At 32.6% G+C, this 15666-nt stretch overlaps 1 protein-coding gene across 1 annotated transcript; it reads left to right on the forward strand.

The window, feature by feature from the left end:
* The first annotated feature begins 2106 nt into the window (after window positions 1–2106).
* Window positions 2107–3740, forward strand: LOC116345745 (probable trafficking protein particle complex subunit 13 homolog). The gene has a single exon (XM_031775394.1). The coding sequence runs from the start codon at window positions 2272–2274 to the stop codon at window positions 3568–3570; it is 1299 nt and encodes a 432-aa protein (XP_031631254.1). The 5' UTR covers window positions 2107–2271; the 3' UTR covers window positions 3571–3740.
* The last annotated feature ends 11926 nt before the right edge of the window (window positions 3741–15666 follow it).

The raw sequence follows: 15666 nt of genomic DNA on the forward strand, positions 1-15666 counted from the left end.
ATGACTGAAAATCACTTCATTGTTGCAGACACTGTGCAGAAAGTGATGACTCACCTGTAAAATGTCTCAATTTTTTTTGCATTTGGTTATTTCTCTCCTTCTGACACGTAAAAATGTCAAAGTCTTGTGTTTTGATTGAAAGTTTTTCGAAGTATTGGTAAAACGATTGAAATCACCATTATGCATCGGCTTTCCCAGTTTGAAATATCGAAAATCGAATCTACCGACTGTTGTTTAGCTCAGATTGTGTAAAAAGTCTTTGAAAAAGCCGTATAGCTCACTCGAAACCGATTATCCAACCTTTCAATTTCACAATAAGCATCGATGTTCAAAAGTGAGTGATAACGAACGATGAATGTATTGTACATTGTACCGTACCAAAAGTCAAATGGTAAATATCGTGCCAACATACTATTTATCCACAAGATTTATATCGAACTTTATTAACATCAAGCAGATTACGGTAAAATATCTTCTTCGTAAAATACACACTGTACATAACTTCATTGGCTACCTAGGGCAAGAAATGACAATGCAAGCAAGTGAGGGAGAGAATGACTCTTCGTTAGGCATCATTCGTTGTTTATGTTTGCATGTGTTTCTTTCTTCACTTGGAAAACTTGTTTGCATAAATTCCGATATCTTTTTTTATGTCACTTGCTTAAGCTTGACATTTTGTTCTTTTCTGGGTAATTGAATCTATCGTTTGGTCTCATTTCACTTATTCCATTTCCATGGCTCGTTAACGAATAAATACGTTGCGTTACAGGTATTTGCATCTCCGCTTATTTTTTTCTCGTTCATTTTTTTTTTATTACTCAATCCAATCTCGCTCAATCTCTTGGTATCTTCGGTCTTGCAACTATTTTGCACCCATTTCACACATACTTTTGTTAGATGGATCTATTATACCAAATGATAAGAACATAAAGTCATGTGAATTTACATTTCAAAGAATTTCTATGTTGAGTTTATAATCAGTTATGGCATGACATCAATTGGATTGTTTGGAAATGCATTTATAACATACGGTAACAGTGTATGAAATATACTCAACATTTGATCGTTCAATATTAATTACATATCTGATCGAAATTAATCATGAGCTCCAAATCTTCGAATAATTCTAATATTGTTATCACGACGAAAAATGATGGAAGACTAATATGTGGCACAGATAAGTATTTTTAAATGGTTTTGCATTTACAATTCAAGTGAAACTTATTGAAATTCAAATAAATGCAACACTCTTGAATAAGTATAATCCATGCTTCTAGGCCATTCCACTTGTAATATTTATGTCAGATTATGAAAGTTTTTTAATACTGTTTTTTTTAAACATGCAACAATTGACTTCAATGTATTATGCTATACAAAGTGTTTGGATAGAAAAAAAATAAAACACCACACCAGGTGTTGGCCAAAAAAAAATCAATGAATTTCGTTTATTCAATTGAATTCAGCAGTTAATTCCAATTTCAAATTGTGGTGAATGAATTGATTTTTTTTAAATCTCAATAAAAAAACAGAGGCGAAATAATGATTTTTAATAGGATAATCTTGTTCGAACTGGAACTGCAGATTCGATGTATGTTTTGAGTGGGTAAAATGAATCAGAAAAAAAAAACAAATCAAAATAAATTCCATTAATCTTGACCGTTTCATCTAAACACTCTGAAGATAAATTGAATCGATACTTTTGTTCTGTGTTCACCGTTTATCCAGTTTAATAACGTATTTTTCATGGTAAATTCACATCGCATTCCTATAACATTTGCAGTTGTACATTAAAAAGAGTCCAATGTATCAATACAAAAGTATACTTTTAAGTAACATTAAAAATCCACTTTTCTCTATTGCTCTCTATCTAAAATTGAAATGTACGCATATCATTGGTCGTTGCATTTAAAATCGGATGCTAAAAGAGAATTTAAATTGGTTTTCATTCGATTGAATACTGTGCTTCTGTGCTATCCAAATACATATTTTATATACTTGTGTACTTAACTATGTTGATTATATGTATAAAAGTGCTATTGTGAATGACGCGTAAATAGTGCGCATGACATTTGCTTGTGTGACAGTTCGTTTGACGTGTAAGCCTATATACATTTTCGGTAAACACAATACGATGAAAATGTTGCTAGATTTTCAATCGTCATTTCAATTATAAAACTAAACTGCCTTAAATGAAATAAAGTTGGAATACGGTATAAAGTGAGTGAGAAAAATTGTAAAGTAAGATAATTATAAAAAATATATGAGAAAAAAATGGCAGTCGTTCAACCAAAAAAGGATCATTTGTTGGCATTAAAAGTGATGCGATTAACAAGACCAACATTGGTATCGCCTGATGTGATTGTATCGGAATCAACTGATTTACCCGGAAAATTGTTCAATCAGTTGTGTGAAAATGATGCAACAAATGTAAAAGGTTCAACTATAGCCGGCGGTCAATTCATGTTATTGCCACAAAGTTTTGGTAATATTTATTTGGGCGAGACATTTTCCAGTTATATTTGTTTGCATAATTGTACAACGTATCCGGTGCAAGGTGTTACCGTATCGGCCGAATTGCAATCGGACAAGGCAAAAATATCATTGCCCATCAACGAAAATAAACCGATGAACATAACATTGAATCCAAATGAAACGATCGATGATGTAATTCACCATGAAGTACGTGAAATTGGTGTTCATATTTTGGTTTGTGAAGTTCATTATAAAACGCCAGCCGGTTTGGATGAGAGTTTTCGTAAATTTTTTAAATTTCATGTATTAAAACCATTAGATGTTCAAACAAAATTTTACAATGCCGAAACGGATGAGGTTTATTTAGAGGTACAAATTCAAAATATTACCGCCGGACCGATTTGCTTAGAAACCGTTGAATTGCAGAACACCGATAAATACACTGTCACATCATTAAATACATTATCGAATGGTGAATCGGTGTTTAAATCAAAAAATATGCTACAACCGCAAAATTCATGTCAATTTTTATACTGTATTAAACCAATAGCGGAGCTGGCCGGCAATTTAAAGCAACTAAAATTGGAGAAAAATATTGGAAAATTGGATATTTTATGGCGATCGAATTTGGGAGAACGTGGCCGATTACAAACTAGTCAATTGGAACGAAGCCCCATCGAATATGGTGACATACGATTGACGGTAATTGAAGCAAAGAACATTGTTAAAATTGGCGAAGTATTTGATTTTATGTGCCGTGTCACAAATACCAGCGAACGTGTCATGGAATTGCAATTAAAATTGCATGCCAAACCGGACTTTGGATGTCAATATACGGGCTCAACGGATTTTTTACTCGGTACCATTGAACCGGAAGCAAGCAAAGAATTTCGCCTAAGCGTATTTCCAGCCAAACTTGGCCTCATATCTGTGACACAACTTCAAATCACCGACACATTCCTAAAGCGTACCTATGAATTTGAGGACATTGTCCAAGTGTTAGTCGTTGACAAAGATTTTCGTGATGATGAAGAATTCGAAATGGATAAATACGTACGATATGATTCGGATAAACCTCAAGCCGACTCTGCCACATAGCGACCAGACCAATAATTGCAGACATCAACAACGGTTAGAATCCAATCAAATGTAATTAAGAAAATTGAGCAAAATGATAAAACATGCAAATTCATTGTCCGAATATCATCATATATAGTAATTATATATATTTATGGATGGTCGTGATTTCAACACATGGTTCTTAAAAAAAAAAAATAAACGTTATAATATTATACAAAACGCAACTGTTTTTTTTTTCATCTCATGCTAATACCAACAACAAAGGCGTATTCATAATAAATTTAAACATGGAGCTAGGTATTCATTTGCATGAAAAGATATAAAGTGTTGGGTAAGTTAAATGAGCAATCTGAACAAATAAAAGGTCTTGCTTATTTTGCATTAGACAAGAGAAAAAAAGTTATCATATTACATATAGAACGGTCGCATCTGTCTTGACGCTTTCACCCGCGTTATAAATACATATACATAAACACACATGCTCGTACATCATTGACATTGATAAATCATAATTATTAATATTTAATGTTAATTGATTATTTAATCGTTAAATATTCACATGCCAGCGCGCATACATCATCATCTAGAATCTTTCTCTCTGTCATCTCACCTTTCCTGTCTCTTTCTCTCTGTCTCTCTTTCTTCGGCACTCTATCTTTCTCAATATTTCTCATTTAAAAAAAATGCGCCCTGACAGCAATACAAAAAAAGACACCTTCAGTTCTACACTTTTGCATGTAATTTCAAGAACGATTTGTGAGGCTTTATCATTTCCAAACACCGCCCCGAAAATATATGTGATATATTCATGTTTGTTTTCATGGTTTAGATTCATTTCTTTATTCATTCTCTTTCACCATCTCGAGTACTTTCACACTTGACTCAATTATTGCTTGCATTTCTAATTTTTTTTCGTTGTCAAGAATTTTGACAGCCATTCCAATTTTCTTGCGTTATAAAGGAAATTATAATTTTGTTTGCTTGTTTTCGCATGTTTTTTCCCTTCCTATTAGAAGAATGTTCAACGTAAACATAAATTATGTGTAACTTGTGTGCACCGTTGGGACACATGAAAGATCAACCGAAAATGATTCTTTGTTTTTAATCACTTTCAGATATAAATGGAATGGATAGAAGTAAAAAAACATAAACTTTTGCGGCTTCATCATCTTTGATGATCATCTACCTTTAAACCAGAATCATATTTAACAACATAATCATAAAAGTTTTGTATTGTATGTCGTCGCACATATTGGTATACACAATTTTGTTTGCGTGATGCATGTGCGTGTTAAGTTTTGTTCTGAATTTGTTTTTCTATACCAAATAATCTCATGAAGCACATTATTCTTGATTAATGTACGGAGTAGAATCAAAATACTGTAATCAGGGAGGCGTTAAAGTGTTTCCGTTACGTTTAGATGTTAAAATTATCTTTGATTCTTAAAATCACAGCAATTGTATTCATGTTATCGTCACCCAAATTATTTCAGACTGTGAGATGTGGGGAATGGGCTGCATATGTATATTTTGTGTACTGTATAATCTGTCACTCAAAAAGTCTAATATCAAGCATATATGGTATATGCATATGTCGGATTACTGTTTAACGTCGCTTTTGCTTTTGTTCATTTTAAAATACCGTATATTGGAAGATATTTCTTTATTTCGCACATTTTTTCTTTTATCGAAAAATGGGAAAGGGTCAATTTTCAGGGAAAATTCAGTGATAAAATGTACGTTAGTTGTTTGGCCAAAAAATGGGATGAAAATAAAAGAGAATAAATAACAATATGTCAAGACTATTGGATAGATACTGCACCTAAATCACTTCCATGCACTTATTCAATGCATCTCATTCAATTGAATCTAAGTATCGTAAGTTAGTAGTTGTGTTAAAGCGAATGCCAACGACAAAATAATTCACAAAATACAAAAAACGATATGATTGTAAAAGTTGACTAACATAAAACTGGACCCATTCAGTCAAATGAATGGAACTGAGTTCAAAACAGTGAAACCAACAACAGAACTACAATTTATACAATCCATTAAATTATAATTAACCCATTTTCAAACTTAAATCGGAACGGTTTGCTACAAAATTAATGTGATAATATAATTTTAAATGATTTTAACTATAACGCTAAAATTGTATCAACTGTTCTGGTTGTCGAGAGATCGAGAGATGTACACCATAACACGTATTAAAATGTTGAACGAATCGAATGAACAAACATGCCAAAAACACATGCACACACACACCTTCAGCCACAGATACACAACACACATATAGCCATCCTCAGGTATTAAACGTACATTTGATTGTCATCACAAACTTAAATGGTCACAACGTCAGAGGCACTAAAATGCATGGATAACTTGTCGTTCGGTGTGAATGAGATAGACCGAAAGCTCATTTAAACGATTTCTCACACACACACACACCCAACACTAACACTCACCAAGTGACAAGATGCTTTTCGGGCGAACGTATTCAAATTTAATAGTAAATTACACTAATTTTCAAAATATCAGATTTCGGACGCATAAATAAAAACTTCGAATGAACTAATGCCATAAATTTTCCTGTATAAATACAAATAGAGAAACAGAGATGCGAGCAAAAAACACATTTATAAATGCACGATACATATGTAGTGAAGGAGTGTAAGAGAGGTATTGAAGTACAACTCGACTTGTACACATAGTGTATAGTGTACACAGTACACACCGGCATTTCCAAAAGAAAGCATCTGAAGTTCGGTGCACTTTTTTGCCAACAACGTTTACTTTTACACTTTTATTATTTATTTTTATCGATGCTCATCATTTTCATAAATTTGAACATTAACAAACACAATTGAAACATAATTGAAATATTATTTAAGAAAATTGAATTTAAGAAGCAACAATATTCATTATGAACAAAAATATTTTCTTCGAACAATTAAAGAAGATGATCGATATTGTAATTACATTATGTGCATTTATTCAGTAAATAATAAATCAAAATCAAAACACATGAACTTTTCTTTAAGCTTTTTCTCTCAATTTACGATCACATTGTATATTTTAAATGTTAAAATTTCCTTCCGAGCACTGCGTATATTATATTTATAACATACCTTGAAAGTAGGATTGTCGGATTTCGTTTCTCTATTGAATTTTTGTTTGCAAATGCCAGAATTTGACTTTTTTTTGGAGAGAAAGAGAGAAACACTCAAGCTATTTGAAAATAACATGCGGAGAGCTAAAACAAATCGATAATCTATTTAATAGACGAGCTTTCAAAATTTATTGAAATTTTTCAAATCGATGTAATTCTTTTTGATTTTACACAATCGTTTCAATACTGAGGCAATACGTGAAATATCGATCGTACCAAACATAATCGAAACTCAACTATGTGAGACATCATCATCAAATTCGATTAATCGATTATTTTGTTCACGTTCATGACTCGATCAGGTTCGATGCGTACATGATAAATATGGACGATAAAATCTTCAAATGATTCAAATGCCAAATAAATATCGCAATATAAATTCATTACGGCGTACCTTAGGTTGAAGAAAGATACAAAAAAAAAAAAAACTAGAAACCATCCAAATCAATAAAAGAAAATTCAAAGTCAAACCACAATTTTAACTAAATGTTTTTCCAAAAGAATATTTCTTATTGATGTAAAAAAAATCAAAGCATATTGTGCGTTATATTCTGTTTATTTTAAGATTTAATCATCATTGTCATCATCAGCACGTGTTGGCTATATATTTTATGAGTACATTTTATGAATCAATGGCTCAATTCAATTGAAAAATTACAAAATGAAAGAAACATTATACGCACTCTTTCTAAAGCAAATTTATTGAATTTTCGGATTACATATCAATATATTGTTCATCATGCAATGAAAAAATGTGATAGAAATTTGTATTTGAACGACTTGGGCCATCGATGGCTATTGCATATGTAAGTCGATTTATTGTGTTGCGCATTATATCAATCGTGTGTTCATCGTTTTGTATTTTGGTGATGTGGTGTTCGTTTGTTCGTACGGCATCACTGAGAGAAATAAAGAAAGGAATGGAAAAGCAAAGACTCACATGAAAATGGCACAAATTGAAATTCTGTAGCTTAAGCTTAAGGTTTCATTGTTATGCGAGAGAGAGAAAGAGAAATGGGGGCTGAGAAAGGGAGAGGGAGCGTGTGGAAATATGTGAATGTTTATTTATTTCGTTTGCTTTTTCTACAGGGTCAAGTGTGTGAAGTCTATTCGTCACCACGGAATTCAGAGCTGAAAATCAAGAAAACGCACATGCACGAACAGTGAAAACCGTAACAACGATTGAAGAGCGATAAGCAAAGTGAATGAGCGAGAAAGAGTGGAAATGATTGCGAACAAAATAGAATATTCAGAAAACTAGAAATGCTACCGAACGGCTATATTTTACTCGAGAACATGACATTTCATGAATTATGTTAAAAGTACGTGAATGTCTCTCAGCCGGTCTCTCTCTCCCTCTCTCTCTCTCTCTCTCTCTCTCTCTCTATTTTTCGTGTAGCACTATACAAACACGAGGGCAGTGTGTCGTGATGGCGCGACAACCTCTTTTTATTTCATCTTTTCTTCAATTTATTCCTATCCAGCACTGAACCAGATGTATTTAACTTTTTTTTCTTCGTTCATTTGCCATTCGACCATTCCTCTTTTGGAGTTATCATTTTATTCTCTTTTTTTATGTTTTTGTATCCATTTCAAACAATTTCTCTGGCGTGTTTCATACATACACGATGCCATTTTTTGTGTGTTATTTTGAACGCAATGAGCCGAGAGGAACGAGAGAAATGTAGAGAGAAAAAAAAACGTGCAGCGGTGAAGAAAAAAAATGAATAGGAAATTGAAAGACAAAGCATTTGAAAATTACTCTTCTGTTGAGCAGCGAGTGTGATGTGAATTTTTTTTTATCAAGAACATAAAAAAAGATATGCTTAAGCATATTGAATTTTATGCTTGAAAATGTTAAAAGAAGCATACACAACAATATGAGGCAAGGAGACGACGACTACAAATAAACTGAACTGAATTTCTTCAGTTAACATTTTTCAAACTAAAGTATGATTTTTTTTCTGGCACTGGCTTATTAAAATGGGCATATTAACTGAGGCATAAGGTTGGTTACTCAGTAAACAAACTCCAACAATCGTATTTGCCATAAATATGGCATGAAAATTAGAACTGTTTTACTTTTCACACAGGGATTTAGTGCAGGATTTACACATTTTTGTCTCTCTCTCTCTCTCTTGTTTCCGCACAGTTTAGCCAGACATTTGCTAACTGTCCTCAGTTCCACTTTAGTATGACAACACTTTTCCACTGTTATCTACTAAATATTATGCCGCTTCAGCAGCAGAATAATTTACATTGTGAAATAAATTAAGGCCGTCACAACTCTCAGATTTGTCATTTTCAGATAAAACGTAAATGGACACACTATGTCTCCATTCGTGCAAAGTAGAAACATGAGCGAATAAATGAGTCTCATTTCCATTGTTCAGCTTCATATTTGTGAGCAAATGATCTGAGAGAGAAAGAGAGGGCATAAGCGAGCGAAAAAAATTGTCATTGTGCTTGTATGGCCGCAATGTTATACAGTGCGTTTTTTTATAGTAAGCCATCGATTTTTTAAAGAAAAACACACGAGTTTTGCAAAATGATTTTACATACATTTTATTTGGTCTCTAAGTTACTTTGCTAATAATCAATATTTAATCCATTCTACCTCTTTCTCGATCACACGGATACATCTTTTGGGCATACTTTGGCTCAAATTTTCAGCATATTCGCGTTGAAAACTTTTCCACTGGCGTTGTATAAATGAACTGAGCTGCTTCAAATTGCGGAATGATTTACCGCGAAGTCTTGCCTTGATGATAGCCCAAACGTTTTCAATCGCGTGACTGTGGCGGCCAGTCCATTTGTTCAATTTGGTCGTTCATATTTTTTTCGCGTTTATATTGCTCGATCCACTTTTTTACAAACCCTCTTGATTTTTAGTGTATTTAACAGTCGATGCCATCGACATTCTTGTTCCTTTTAGATGCAAATGCATAAAGACTGCTTCAAACCGTGAAAAAACGCACTGTATTCACGCGAACTTCATTAATTTTCAATGCGATGATAGTTTCAGTTTCAACGGCAAATGGAACTGTGCTGAGATACAATACTACATGCATTTGAAATTAATAAAATGAGTTTGATGAGACGATCCACTTCACCTGCAGAATAGACAGAATTCAAACGAGTTTGATGTCATGTCCTCATATCAATTCTTCTTAAGCAATACACGGTTATCATATTTCTATCCAATTATTTTATTTTCTATTTGATGCAATGACAACCAAATCCCATTTCAATGTGTGCCTTATTCCATAATATAGATATATCTATTACAAATGTTATGCATGGTTGCTGCATATAATGAAGTGTGTAATCAGGTTTGAAAACCAATAATATTTTCCATTTCTACTCATATACACGCAACGTGGCGTAACAATCATTTTTCGTCGTTTATTTTAGATATTAACAATGTCCAGTCTTGAATGAAGTATTAGCATTAAACATTTGAACACGTATAGTGCATGAAATGCGTACACATACTCGAAATGAAATTGATCATTGATGATACTTCATTCATCACATGATGAACGAATTTGTAGGAAGATTTTTTTCATACTCACCAAAATAATGTCATAATTACGTTCGTAAGTATAAATTTGAATGCATCGCCGTCTATTCTGATCAATATCATTAAATGCATTATTCACTTGATATATTTGCTGCATCATAATGCTACATCATATAGTGTTTATGTCTAGTGTCCATGCATAAAATCATACACTAACACATGAACAGACATACATATAGTGAAGAGAGAGAAAGAGAGAAATTGGTGCTAATATTCTGACGGTAACAGATAAAATCATATATGAAAATGTTTTGTTTTGTTAATTAACCCACACAACAGCCAATAATATTTAACAGGTTCCATTCCATTAATTTGTAATTATAATTGATACTGGAAAAACGTGAAACATCTGTCGACCGCGTTTACAATTGGAATGGGTGCAAATGAAAAACTCATGGACAACTCATGCGGATAAAAACATGAACATGAAATGTCAATGAGTATTACACTATTGAATACTCTGGTGCCATTAAAACAAATAAATATTCGCACTTACACTGAAAAATTCATCAAAGAAACATAAAGAAGTTGACTTTTTATTTGTTCCGACATAATATACCATCATTTTACATTCACATAAATATATTGGGGTAGGTTATTCATTCAACATTTTTTTTCATGTATAATTTTCAACATTAACTGATTTTCAGTGCGACTGTTTGTTGTTTGCTTGACTTTTCAAATTATTGTCATGCGACAGTCGTAAGGAAGTTAACATAAAACTTTTCACGACAAACTTGATCGTTGAACGGAACGAAAAAAATATGCTATCGACGTGCTTTTTTCATCTCGATTTTATATTTTCATTATATTTGTATAAATTCAATGAAGCAGATTCTTTTTTCTTCGTATTTATCAGGCATGGTCAATATCAATGCGATACGTGTGCAATATGTGTTCAGCTTACACAGAACAAAATCGAATAAGATCCAAGAAAAATGAACGCAAAAATGTTTATATGGAATTTGAATGACAGTTGTGATGCACGTTTTAATTTGTTCAGAAGTCACAATTGGATATTTGGCATGTACTTCGAATGCACATACGCCATACTTTGGTGGTTCCATATAAATTTATATTTAATCAAATCTTTCATAAAAGCCTACAGCGATATGATACAAGCATTACATTCATCAGACATGCAAACAATGCAATTTTGATTTTCATTATGGCATCAGTTAAGGCGAGAGTAAATGGGAAAGCCGATGAGCGAAAAGTGCAACGCTTAAAATACTGCAGAATCCCATCATAAATGAATGACAATATTCCATTTTGTTATCGGCAATCTATTAAAGGCCAACCATGAGAGGACACACACACAGAGAGAGAGAGAGAGTGAGAGAATAACAAACATTGTAACGGTATTATAGCCAAAATAGATGGAATAAATCGATTGAACTTGAATGAATACCTTTTGCATACAAAAACGACATCTCAATATCCATCGCTTGAATCGATCCATGATCCTGCGGAAGGAGCAAAAATAAAATTTTATAGCCAATTCTGTTACGTTACTAATGCCAGGGAGCATATGCACGACTATTTTCCATTAAAAATAACATCAACATTGCACACTCACATTCGATTTTAGACGAAACGGTTATATTCAATCTGATTCAACTTTATGCTTTCACGTAGTTTTATAAAATTGTTTAACTAAACACACTTTTAGAAACCGAATCGTTCTTAGTTTTGAGTGAATACCATATCATCGGAATAAATAGCATATTCCACATTGACTATTTTCTCATAATAATATTCGAAGATAATTTAATGTGTAACTATGATGGTAAAATATAAATGGGAATTGGAAGTAAAAAATAAAACGATAATAACAGCTTGGAAATGGGGTCATTTTTTTCATGGCGATTTAAGTAAATTTAATTAATTTCAGTTCATTGTTCGATTCCGTTTTTCCAAATCATTTTCAACTAACAAAACATTGTCACAAATGGTGCCAGTTTTGGCAGCACCTAATGTCATTGATACAATACACAACAAATGTATACATATGTATTCGTTGCCTATCTAATTGGTTTGAAAATGTAAATTCCAAATGTTTGCATATGGAATTGGATACGATGTAAGCCGTGACTATTGTTCCATATGCTTTTTGCATATGTTACACAATTCAAGTCGATCAAACTTATGAAGCCATAATGAGAATGTAAAACGCTGCCGCTGCACAGCACCGTATGCGACAACTTTTAAGGGGCACCAAAAATTTGCCTCACAAAACACAACATACACACACACATATATACTGTATCCGGTCAAAAAGTAATGAAAGGACAACATATGATTAAGTATACCATTTCGTAACAGAGATACGCTTATGACATTATCCATTGAGTTTATACAATGAAATATCACAACGGCTTAAGCTCAGAAATGGTCAAATTTTCGTAAACTCGTGATGTATGAAATGCGTACATTGTTGATGCAAAAATTCCAATTTTTCTTTTTGTCAAATGAAAAATGTCCTTGAATAAAAATTCTTTCGATTTTAGTAATCAGTTTATTTGATTTGGATTCGTTAACGATAATTAGTGGTGGTCTTTTCGATAACTTTTTTTTCTCATTGGTGTTTGCTGTTTGCCGATGTTATTTCCGTTTTCTTTCTCATATTCTTCGTATAACTTATGTGTTATCCTCCGTTACGGTACCCAATATCATGGTAGTTTGTTTTATAATAGTCTCGGCTATTTACCATTTGTTTCTGCTTCATTTATTGACAATGTTACACGTTGTAAAAGTGGAAGAGGATACAATACGATTTTGTTGCATTTTTGGTGGGTATAAATATATTGTAAAACTTGCAATGATAAAAGTGAACTAGAGTAGTAGACCGAGAAAATTGCACGTAAGCTATTTTAGCAATTCAAATTGCATTTACTTGATTGAATTCTCTTTGGATTGAGAGTGTGCGATATTGTGAACTGAAAGTAACGATATTGTAAGTATGAATGGGATGAAGTAATTTTGCAAAAGGCATACCTCTACATATCCAAAACAAGCCGCCCCAAAATCTGAAAGAAAAGCGCTCACATGCAATCAAATATCTCATTCTCAAAATGTCGAATATGGTGGTCATAGAAATGTGGTGTGTGTTTTGCTTCACTAAAGCCATGATTTATATCTTTCCATGGCCGTAAAATAAATTTTATGTTTGTTTCGGGTTATGCATAATCTACAATCGATGCACTTTGGTTTGGCATCGATTTCTCGACCGAAACAGACATACATACGCACATGTTTCCTCCATCTATGTCCTGCTTTTGCTTTGTTTCTTATTTGAAATTTGCCACAAGTGTCACATGCTCAACCGACTCGAGTAGTTCAATCAATTTTCAAGAGATTTATGGGTTTTTAATCCCCTTTTCACTGTTTGATTTTATTAGCTCATCAAATGGAACCCATTCTCAATGTTACAAATAAAAAAAAAACAACAACAACTTTAATTTATTATTGAGATTCGATAATTATCGCTTTAGGTTTATATTATGCACAAGAATTTCGACCTTTGCCACCATTTTGATTTTCCCTTGGGGCGATTTTGGGTGTCTAAATTGAACGTTTGAATAAAATAGTTGCATACATTCGGAAAATCAAAGCTATACGTATGCAAATTTTGAATTGAGTAAAATTCACTTTTTTAGTTCCATCCAAGCATTGATGGAACTAAATCGTGCCATACTAGCTCCACATTTGAACGAAATGACATTGATATCGCAAATATTGAAGCGGAAAACTCAGTTACGGTTGAATCTTTTTCGGTTTATGGTATAATTAAAAGTTATGTTGTAATAAACGGGCGGAAACAAAGTAAGCAAATATCCCTTTGATATTCTCAAGGAAACCAATTAAAATGTCAGCTAATGCACATCCATCTCAATAACGACAGACGACTATCTGTCTATCTGTTTCAATATGAAAAACACTACACACAACATCACTACATCCATACTGCGCTCCTGCTGTTTTCAATCATAATGTTGTATTTAGTGTAGCTGTTGCTAATTTCCGTTGACGAGAAGCGCATCTCTTTTCAACATTCTCACAAAATCTCAAAAAAGCATTAGGAATTACATACTCCAAATTATGCATTTTAACAAACAGTATTCAAAAAGCATCTACATCACAACGCTATCCAAGCGTGATAAGTACATCCTTAAAACTATTTTTCGTTATTGTTGTGTTTGCTGATTGTGATGATGTGAGCGTTTTCATAATGTTTTTTAGATCTTGACGCCAGATTTTGCTTTTATATGGACTGTGATGTCTCGATGTTAAAATGTGGCACGTTTTCCTCGATTTTGAACCATTTCATTTAATTTAGACAACTTTCAGTGTAACGATTGTGTCATTTGTTCAAGTTCGTTGTGATTTTTTTTTTTTGAACATTCAAATGAAAATTAAAATTTCACACAAAACTACTACTTGTGTCAGATTTTAATGAGCATAACTTAGATTCATGCAATAATTTTTCTCAATGAGAAAATGTTGAAGTTTCTCTTATGATGATTACCAAAAAGTTCAAAACAAAAATAATTCAACTCTATTTTAACCGAAGGTATGAAAATTTAATGGGACAATTTAAAAAAAATTGTTAACATAAAATGAGATTGACTTTTAAAAAATCATAACGGCATCTTTTACGGAAATAAAATACAGTTGTTGTAGTGATTTTAAGTAGTTTTGTCTAAATGACCTTTGTCGCATCAGGTTTTGTTTTGCACGACTAAACTTTTGCAGGCATAAACATTTTTTTATGCAAGTTTAATTGAGTTTAAATGAACCTTGATACGGAGAAAATGGTCCGCTGATACTAAAGTGGTATGCATTGTACATTCACAAGTCAATGCTAATTGATGTTTTAATAGTCCTTTTTATACGATTGTGCTAAGTGAACAATGCGCTTGGAAATCGTAAATGACAATTAATTTTTTTTAGCGAAAAAATTTCCATCATAATAGGCAAACAGTAAAACAAAATCAAATCAAAAGTCTTTTCTTCTCATACCAATAGATTGTGAATTCACGACAACCTTAAGTACTACTTATACTCGTACTTAAACATTTACTCTAATACATTAGTTTCATTGTAACATTTAAAACGTAATTTTCGTGAATACAATGATTGTTGTGAACGAATTTTAAAATATATTTTCTCTGAATGTTAAAAAAAGAGAATCATTTATGTCCTTTCAATGTCTTGAACATTTATTGAATCATTCAAATTGGAATCGTTATAACGAAATCCGTTCCGTTTTAATATTGTTATAAGTTCTTTTATGCATGAAGCCTCCATTGAATATGAAATCGATGGCGCTGCCATCGTCCAAACACACTACTGTCATTCA

Source organism: Contarinia nasturtii, unplaced genomic scaffold (assembly GCF_009176525.2).
Source record: "Contarinia nasturtii isolate CC-2019 unplaced genomic scaffold, AAFC_CNas_1.1 Cnas_scaffold_1371, whole genome shotgun sequence".
In the NCBI taxonomy this organism is placed as follows: domain Eukaryota; kingdom Metazoa; phylum Arthropoda; class Insecta; order Diptera; family Cecidomyiidae; genus Contarinia; species Contarinia nasturtii.